Here is a 10,482-nt window from a genome sequence, read left to right as displayed (position 1 = left end):
GGTATAAAATATTATAATATTATACTAAATAATAAATATTAAATTATTAAATAAAATTACACAAGTAATTGTCAAGTATACAGGTCACACGATAATACAATAATATATGAAACTACCTATAAAATACTACATTATATTTATTTATTTATGAGCTCGAGTACAGTTTATGTAAATATGTTCATCTTCAATTTAGTGTAAAAGCTGTTGACATGCACTAACCATTAACTTAACAAGGATAAATAATAGGTACTTTAATACTTAATAAGCTAGAACACTTGAAAGTTGAGGGTAAGACAATTTATTAGAAGATAATTTTAGTTAATAATTAGTATGAAATATTTAAATAGGTATATATAACTTGTATAGATTATTAAACAGGACACAACATAATTAAATTAAACATGTATTAAGTATTTAAGTCGTTTAAAGAAATTACTTTTAGGTGATTTACTTTAATGATTCAATGTGGTTAGTAAATACTAAAAATATCTATAATCTTGTCCTTAATAAGTATTACTTTACACGTGTTTTATGTACTCCCTGTTAAAATTGTACCGTTGTCCGTTGAACGGTCATTTTCAGCTCTACGGCGTATAAAACATATTTAAAGTCAATAATGTCTATATAGAGATTAAGTGCACTTGTAATAAATAATGAAACTAAATTAAAAAAATCAAAACCTAATACATCTGATAATTTTGCTAATATAATCAAGAAGAAAATATTTGTAAGTATAATGAATTATATTACCTCTTATTATTATTAAATATTTTATAATTTTTTATTGCTATTATATTCTTTTATTTGTTTTGTCCACTTATTCAACTAAAAGAATATTTAAAGTTATTAATTATTAATTTATTTTAATAAGTATTAATTATCCTTGCGGAAATTTAATATATTTTGATAATATGTCTCATGATTTATATTTTATATCGGTTTATGAAAATCAAATATCGGATCGGTTAAATATAGATTTAAAATTGGCAATATATATATAAAATTATAAAACAGAATATCAGATATCGGAAAAAAGTGTTAGGTATTGACCCAGCTCTATTATTTACCTTGAGCTACAGCTGGAGTTATCACATGATAAGAACTCTAATTTAAAAAAAATATGTAATCTACTCTATAGTTTTATCATACACTATTCTTTAATAACACAAACTGCGACCTATTATATTGTTTGTTTTGTCAACATTTTTTGTTTTGTTTACTCAAAACATTAACGTAAAATAAAGATTTTTTAATTGCAACATTGTTACCGACACACCCAATAATATACAAGGACGAGTTGATTAATTTTTTTTTATAATAATTATTCCATAGATTTACATAAATAATAATAATTTAATTATTACTACACCTATGAGGCTGTACCTGTACCAGCTGTACCTTATTCGAAATATTAATAACGTTACATTACACTAGAATCCATCTTCAATAACCATCGGTAGTTATTATCCTAGTAACTTTAGCTACACGTAAGACTGAATGGGCAGTTTCCCGAAATTGTTGGATTTCAACATAATATTGACATCTGTTGCGGTAGTAAATAAGTAGTAAGTACTCGTATTGTTATAAAACAGATGTATCTATACAATAATAATAATAATTAATAATAGCATTGATTTTAGAATATAAAAATATATTTTAAAATAAATGATAATAGGTATTGGTAAATACACTTCCAAACTGCCAACTAACTACTACTGTAGTTTCAACATTGTCGCGTCAAACCACTTGTTGATCCGTTTTAACGTTCGTTTTGTTATGTAAAGTATACGAAAATTACGATACACGCATATAATCATCATGGCGACACTTTGTACAACGACCCATATCTACTTTTTTCATTGTTTTGACTTTTGATAGTGTATTGACTATTAAGTCATAATAAAATTGTATTTAATAATGTGATTTATTAGTTTTTATCACGTATTAAAAATAAGAGGTCAACCTTGATAATAATATCAATAATTCTCATTACTCACGCATGTATTTCTCTATCAATCTTTGTCATAAATTATTGAAATTATATTATTAAAAAGTACCACCTTAGACCACATCACATTATTATTAAATTATAATGTATAATATAATAATTTTGTTAGTGATTCACTAAACGTGTCAATAGTTGTTTGCTTTGATAACATTTTGCATTTGAAATTTTTTAAATAGTCACATTGATATTTTTTACTTTATAGTTAAATAAAATGGCAGAATACTCAGAGTATCAGCAAAATAACTTGGATAGTATTTTAAATTTTAACTATGGCATTGACTTATTCCCAAGATCCAGTCAAAACCCAGTCATTAAGAAAAATACTCGAGAAGTAGCTTTGATTAAATTAAAAAGATTACTCAGGAATAATGGATTTGCTTTTCTAGCCGGTAAGCTATAATATTAATATACTATTATTACATTATATTAATTAATGAGATCCAATCAAAAATATATTTTTTAACCCTAAACAGTAATATTTACTAATAAACTAATAATGTGTAATTACAGGACAATTATTGTTTTGTATTTAAAACTATAGTATTTATACTCATTACTTGCTTTATGTTATTATTTAAAATACCTATTAAGACCATTCATAATTAAACACTCATATACAGGTAAACAACATTTGACATTTATTAAAATACCCTAATTATTATACTTATCTATAGATTATATAAAATAGTATTTTGTACCTAAATAACTGATAATTGTTTTACATTTTTACTGAATGGTAATTCATGACTATTATTTTATAAAATTTTCTAATTGAATATCTCATCAATAATTATAGTCAGTCATTGATATACTCCTTGAATGAAATACTTAAGTTTGGTAGGAATATAGGATACACATATAAAAGTATAAATGAATATGAATTTAAGGTCCATTAAAATATCAAATACATTTTACATTATAGTTGTATAATTAACTTTTTATTATAATTTAAATTTGTAGTTAATAAATATTATTTTTTATATTAATAGTAAATATCTATAAATGTTTCAATATTAATATTTTATTGTATTTTTTTTTTAGTAATTTTATTATTTTGATTTAACTATTTTTTTTTTTACTTAGATATAAAACATCTAGAAACATTTAACATACTGGTTTGCATTTCATAGTTTTAAATAAAAATAATTATGATAATTAATATTATGATTTTAATAGGTCAAATATGTTATCGTTTGAATCATTATGATCCACATAATATATTATATTATATTTATTATTGCAATTGTATATATTTTGAATTACCTTATCAGATGTTATGTCAAGTACTTTCTCATAATTAATTAATTTATAAATATTTATTACTCAAAAGATAATGGATTTATAATTTACTTATTATTTTTTATCAGTATTTGTAAATTTTAAGTTTAAACAAATATAAGTTACATATACATTACATAATTTCTATATAATTATTTTTATATTTACCAAATATTGACATTTAAGTAATTATATTAAACAATACTCCTTGCCCTAAATTATAATTTTTAGTGAAATAGATTAAATATTCATAATTATTTTTGAGTTATTTTCTGAACCACTTTACAAATGTTTGAAATATAGTATTATTCAAAAGTAGTTGATTAGAACTTATAAACATTATAAATATTAAAACATAGTTAGTTTTATATATTATAAATGTATAATTCATATATTTCAGAAAAGTTGGTTATTATTAAATATATTGATATTTATCAAATATTATTTATACAATTTATTCATTTATTACATATCTACATAAATAATACTAAAAATAAATACTATAATTATCCCAATTATGATTTTTTAAATATTGGATAAAGAAAATTCATGACTTATCACATATTATTTTTGAATAAATTAAATGTTGAAGAGTAGGTACTTGGAATAAAATATAATAGGTATTAAATTTTAGATTTTAAGAGTATTTCATTTTATCTTTTACTTATTAATATATATAGTAGTGTATTCATTATTTTGCCTACATTATTACTACAATTTATAATTATATTAATTATAATTTGTTTGTTTCATAAATGTATATTTAGAAAATAATAAAGAAGCGTTTATATTAATGTTCTTATATGCACGGAAAATGAATGAGAATAATGCATTGGATTTGATTCAAAATTATTACCAATTTAGAAAGGAACATGATCTATGGTTTCGTCGATTGGAACCTTTTGATCCGAAAATTCAAATGGCTATTCAAGATGGTTTCCCTTCTGTACTACCAAATTTGGATAGGTTAATATGTATAATTAATTTTCTATTTTAAATATTAACTTTTTAGTGATTACCTAGGTTAGCTCTAAACTTAAATTTTTTTTTATTTTTATTTATTAAAGCCTTAATTACTCAAAATATTGGTTTAAAAAAAATTTAAACATATTTTTTCTTTTATTTGTAGACGAAGTCGTCGTGTTCTTTTTATGGTTTGTTCCCAATGGAACACTGAACGTTATTGTTTACTAACTATATACAGAGCACTATTAGTATCTCTAGAACATTTAATCAAAGATGTCAATACTCAGTATAACGGTTTTGTATTTATTATTGATTGGACCAACTTTACAGCTCGTCAAACAATGAACATTAGTCCAAGGCTGTTACATGTAATGCTACAAGGTTTACAAGATTGTTTTCCTGCAAAAATAAAAGCTGTTCATTTTATTAACCAACCGTGGTATATTGATGGCTTAATGTCCGTTGTTAAACCATTTTTAAAAGAAAAAACAAAAAATAGAGTAAGATTATTTTGGAGTTATTATTTGAATTTTAAATAATATAGTATATACAAGGTGATTCACCAACCACTCTCATCTTGTTGTTTCGTTCTCCTTTAATTATACTTTCATTCAAATATTTATTTTCTAAATTCTGTTTCTAAGAACCACTTTTTTGTGATTATGAATATCATATTTATAACACTTAGATTTTTTATACCATTCATGTCCTGTTGCATGTCAAAGCATTTAAATCAAAACTTTAAATGTCATTTTTAAGTTATTAAAGCTTGTGTACTAAGGATAATAATTTGTCACTGAAAATAGTTTTACATAAAATATAAAATATATGTAATATTCAGTGGCGTATTGATAAGGTGGCATGATGAGAAATGATTCTCAAGCTCGTGGTCTCTAGAGGGCCTATCAATGAATGTATGAAATTTTAGAAACAGATCATCATTATTATAAAATTTAAAAATATGTTGATCTTTAGGAAAAAAACTATGTCATTATAAAACTTAATTGCTTTAAAATAAATTTAATTTAATATATAGAAAAATTACTGACACATGCTTATAGATTATTTTAAGTACAGTGTTTGGTCGTTGATATCTGTAATAATAATTGTGGAAAAAATGAAAAATATTTTATACTTAGAGTGGTATAACATATATTTAATTATTTATAACCTATTACCTGAGACTGATATAGGGCTAAATTTTGTGGGAATACATATCCCTCATACTTCTTTCTTCCAAATTTAAAGGATATAGGTCCACTGGATTATTTTGCTGCGGGCAATCAAAGTTCTAATTACGCTGTTTACGCCACTGATAATATTTTGTCTTGTACAATAGTATCTATTTATTATACTTTGACAATTTTTACAAATATTATTGCAATAATTTATAAATTATTTTATTTATTTTTAAATGTTATTCTCTCTGTATTTTTTTAAATTTATTATCCTTAGTACAGTTAGTATATAAACTTAGAAAATACTCATTAAATTTTTAATTTATATACATCAAGATTTTCAAAAAAAAATCATCTCCTTTAAAGCTTATAATAAATTAGAGTTTTACTTATTTGAGAAAAAGAAATTTGTATATTGTATGGCTTAATCTTTAAGTTGCACAAAGATCTTAACAAATTAAAATATATATAATAAAACTCCAAAAAACATTTTTTATTTCTGTAGTTCAAAAAAAAAAAACATTATCAAAGAAAAAATTGTAGTTGAGATTGATTGGTAAATTGCCCTATTTATAAATGTATATTAAAAATTTGTATATACTTATTAATTAATATTTTTTTATATTTTATAGATAATTTTACATGGTTTGAATTTAAACACACTACATAAATATTTCCCAAGAGATATTTTGCCTTCAGAACTTGGTGGTGAACAGCCTCCATATGATTCAAGGATTTGGTTGAAGAGTCTTTTAGGGTCTTCTTTGGGAGTTGATTTATAATTTTATTTTATGACACTAAAATTTAACGTACATTGATATTTTTAATGAGGACAGGACTAAATATTTATGACTATATAATATATACTATTCTATAAAAGTATAAATATTATACATTGTTATATATTTATGTAATTGGTTCAATTAAATGGTTTGCAACCATTAATTTATTTTAGTTTCTTTTTGTTAATGTTACACGTACAATTTTTAATTTCATACTCTGTAATTTATTAATATTAAACATAGGTGGAGGTTTAATTGCATTTCAGCTATGGAAATATTTATAAGATATTATTACTGAATGATAAACTGATTTTAATACATCACAATATTTGTTATTTAGTATAATTTTTTATAGAAATTTTTATTTTTATTATAATAACATTTGGCTAAAACTGTGATACATTTTATATCTATTCCAAAAGTACTTAGGTACCTACTCAAATACGAGTATTAGTTAATACTTAATAATATAGTTAAATTACTTAAATATGTAAGTCAGTATTATTATGTAAGATATATGAATCTTTAGGTGCTTCAAATTAGTTATTATTAATATTCAATAGATATTTTATTTTCATTATACATCTATATTGATATATAAATTTTTTATGATTGATATTTATAAAAAATAAACAGATCTTCTATCGATAAAAAAACTATTTTTATTTATTAAGAAAATTATCCAATGATGTTACCTTTTTAAAGGATTTGAGATTCTTCTTCCTAGTCTGTCATATTATTTTATTTTTCTGCTTATATTCAAGTTATGTTAGCGTTGACTCTAATTTTCCTTCAGTTAGGTTACTTTTTTCTTGTTAATTATAACTAAAGCCAAGATGTTTTTGAATGCTTATATTATTAACACCACCTAACCTAACCACCACCAAAGAATTTTGTCAAAGAAGTCATAATTTTCTAATAAGTAAAATACACATTTATTTAAATTAATCTATGTTATATTATATTTATATTAAAAAAGTCTATATTATTAAGAACTCTTAATTTTCAATTTTTTTGTTGTAAGAATTTTAGACACATTATTTCAAGTACATAAAATATATTTTGTGATTAATAATTATTGATTATCTTTTATTTTTTCAATATAAGTATTGAAAATATTTATTATATTTTAAGGTAAAAATTGTATATTTATTGAATTTATTACTACATGCCAGTTGTGATATTATCATCTGAGCTCTAATAATTATAATTTAATTAAGTCTTGATATTATCTATCTTTCTACATGATTTATGTAAACACATTTTATAAACATATTTTATTATATTATATTTTTATGTAATTATAAATTTTTCTTTTATACTTTTAAATACATATTTCATTATTGCACAAAATATTGTAATTAAATTGTATCTTTAGTCGTTTTGTACTTTTATGAACGAAATGCCTAAAAAATATTTATCAATATGGCTACCTACCGGCTACCTTTATATACACTATCAATTTACTATGAGTCCATTAGTTATTGAGAACATTCAGATTTAACCATAAACTAAAAATTATAATATGTCAATGGATTTACTCAGAAATTTTCGACTAAAATGAAAAAAAAAGTAACTAGATAATAAATTAGTGGTTGTCAGTTGAATGTTAAAGTAGATAATATTACTGCATTTCCTTGTATCCAAACTTTTACTATTGACTACTATTAATGAATAAAAATGTATTCAAAACATTTGAATCATTAAAATTATCAATACAGTGAAACTTCTATATAATGAACTTCCATTTAACGAAATTTTCTGTTTAACGAAATATTTTTAAGAACTATGACCTTCAGCGTTAATTACGCGTAAGTTTATCTCCAAATAACGAATCTGATGTTTCTATATAACGAAATAATTATTCGATAAAAACTGGTTTTTTTAAATGTTGTCACTATCAAATTTTAGTCATAGTTCTAAAATTGTACATGAACAATGTATCCGATAAATATAAGACGCTGAAGGTAGGCAAACTGATTAATTTTACTGCAGTACTTCAGTTCCAATATAGATGCAAACGAGTTTACTACGAATTTTCTTTCGTTTTCTCATCGTCCGTAAAAAAAAAATATCGAAACGTTAGAGAAGACGAAGAGGAACATGCAGTAGAACAAACCAAACTCACAGAAGAAGACATATTAAACGCTTAATCAGTGTAAGAAATGGTTTTAGACAACAAGGAAATGTTCCCGATGAAATTTTTTTTTTAAACTTGACGATATAGAAACTTTTTATGAAAAAAGGACGATTTTCAAAAATAATAAGCAAACAAAACTCATTGATTATTTCTTTTAAATTAAATTTAAGGTTAAAAATTAAATCAAACTGTAATATGTTTGATGTTGTTTTTTACATACATATACATATAATTAAATTTTAAAAAAAATTGAAAAACATACGTAATTCTATTTAACGAATTCCCCCATATAACGATTTTTTTTTTTGTTGCTTATTCGACTTCGTTATATGGAAGTTTCACTGTATATCTGTATCAAAAACATTTCTAACTAAACTTGTTGTTTAATAAGACCTAAAATAATCTTAAAATAGCCATTAAACAGATTTTTTTCTAATACCCCCCCCCCCCCGTCACACACACACAAACCCTTAAAACTGATTTTCCCTATCAGAAGATTTTGTTTGACGACTGGATAATCTATCCTCAACTTCTTGCTTATTATTTACACATATACGTTCTATTAGGATAGTGCTGAAAAATGACACCCATGTTCTGAACTATTTGTGCCGGTCAAACGCATGTTAGGTAGGTACGTAGATACTATTATTTAAAAAAAATCAAATTTCCTTACCACATTTTTATGTGGTTTTACGACTTACAGGCACGTCATCAATTAGTTCGACGTTTTAAAAATAAACGCTTTATTGAACACCAAAACTGAAGAGCTATTTAAAACCACTCAGTCTGCCAAAACGACACAATTACCTATAGCTTACGGTCACATTCATTCGTAACTTATGTTGTCATATCGATCAGTGCGTCGAATGTGATGAAAGTCACCTATTGAATGCGGAATGCTGAATTATTAAAAAATAAAGATAGTGTACTAACACAAATTAAATAAAATTGTTTTATTTAATCTGTGATAATACTACAACAATAACCTCGCTAAATATGTTCAAAAGATCCATAATCAACATTAAAGGTGCACGTTTTACGTTTTGCTACAAATACCTAAGTCTCCTGAAAAATAGTTATTTTCCTACTTTATCATATTTGAGATAAAGCAACTAAATCAAAATTTAAAAACATAAATTTATCATTGGCACCATCCGAAATTCCAAATCATGTAAACACCACGATTGCGCTACAGCAGGGCATCTCCGACGTTCCGTTGGTTCCGATCCAGACATCATCAACAAATTCAACATTCTTGAATGAGAATTTAAAAAACATCATCGTCATTCAGTGTCTTGGCTTGTAAAACATTTAATATCTTACTTCTATTTTAGAAATATATAACATAATAATAATAATAATAATAATATAGTAGTTATAGTCTATACTGTCTATAGTTACCTCTACTTGTTTTAAAATTATTACGTTCCAATGAACATTGGAAATTTTAAATTACAAATAGATACCTAATAAAATATAATAGATAACATTTCTCTCATATCTCTTTTGTTTATTTGATCATCTGCTAAAATAATAATTATTAATTGTGTAATAATATCTTATTTTGTCTACGAGTAGATAGTAAGTATTAAACATTGTGTAGATATATGTATTAGACATAATTATATATTATATGAACGTTTTGTGAAATTATTTTTAGTGATTAAGAAAAACAACAAAAACTTATTATGAATTAAAATTTAAGGCACTAATCTATACATATTTCTAATATATATATAATTATATTATAATTATATATAATGATTCAAAATTACTGTAAATTGTAATTTTTTGAAAGAAAATAAATTAAAAACTAAATCGAAAACATTTTGAACAATACAATTGACGCATACCTACTTCCAATTCAATAAATAGCGATTTTCTAAAATGTTTTTGTATCTATTGAAAATCGTAATAAATCCGTGATTTTACTTTAATAATATAGACCAAAAAAATATTTTATAAATTTCTAACACAGTCTTATGTACATAATATAATCGAAGAGTAAAATAAAAAACAATATTATATTCGATATTTACCTAATATACGAGTTTTATTAATTTTCAACTGACGTATTGAAGAGAAGGTTTTTGTTATAAGTATGTGTAAATCGCCATTTTTAAATTAAGA

The 10,482-nt window shown here is 23.3% G+C and overlaps 1 protein-coding gene across 1 annotated transcript; it reads left to right on the top strand.

Annotated features, from left to right (window-relative positions):
* Positions 1 to 1,186: 1,186 nt before the first annotated feature.
* LOC112592751 (clavesin-2-like) lies at positions 1,187 to 6,277 on the top strand. The gene is made up of 5 exons (XM_025336901.1): positions 1,187 to 1,565; positions 2,211 to 2,397; positions 4,054 to 4,252; positions 4,416 to 4,752; positions 6,063 to 6,277. Exons 2-5 carry the CDS (start codon positions 2,220 to 2,222, stop codon positions 6,210 to 6,212), a joined length of 864 nt encoding a protein of 287 aa, XP_025192686.1. The 5' UTR covers positions 1,187 to 1,565; positions 2,211 to 2,219; the 3' UTR covers positions 6,213 to 6,277.
* The last annotated feature ends 4,205 nt before the right edge of the window (positions 6,278 to 10,482 follow it).

Source organism: Melanaphis sacchari, unplaced genomic scaffold (genome assembly GCF_002803265.2).
Source record: "Melanaphis sacchari strain LSU unplaced genomic scaffold, SCAv2.0 Contig1905_pilon_pilon, whole genome shotgun sequence".
Lineage (NCBI taxonomy): Eukaryota > Metazoa > Arthropoda > Insecta > Hemiptera > Aphididae > Melanaphis > Melanaphis sacchari.
Note: the sequence above shows the minus strand (reverse complement) of the source record. Positions and strands in the feature narration are given on the sequence as shown.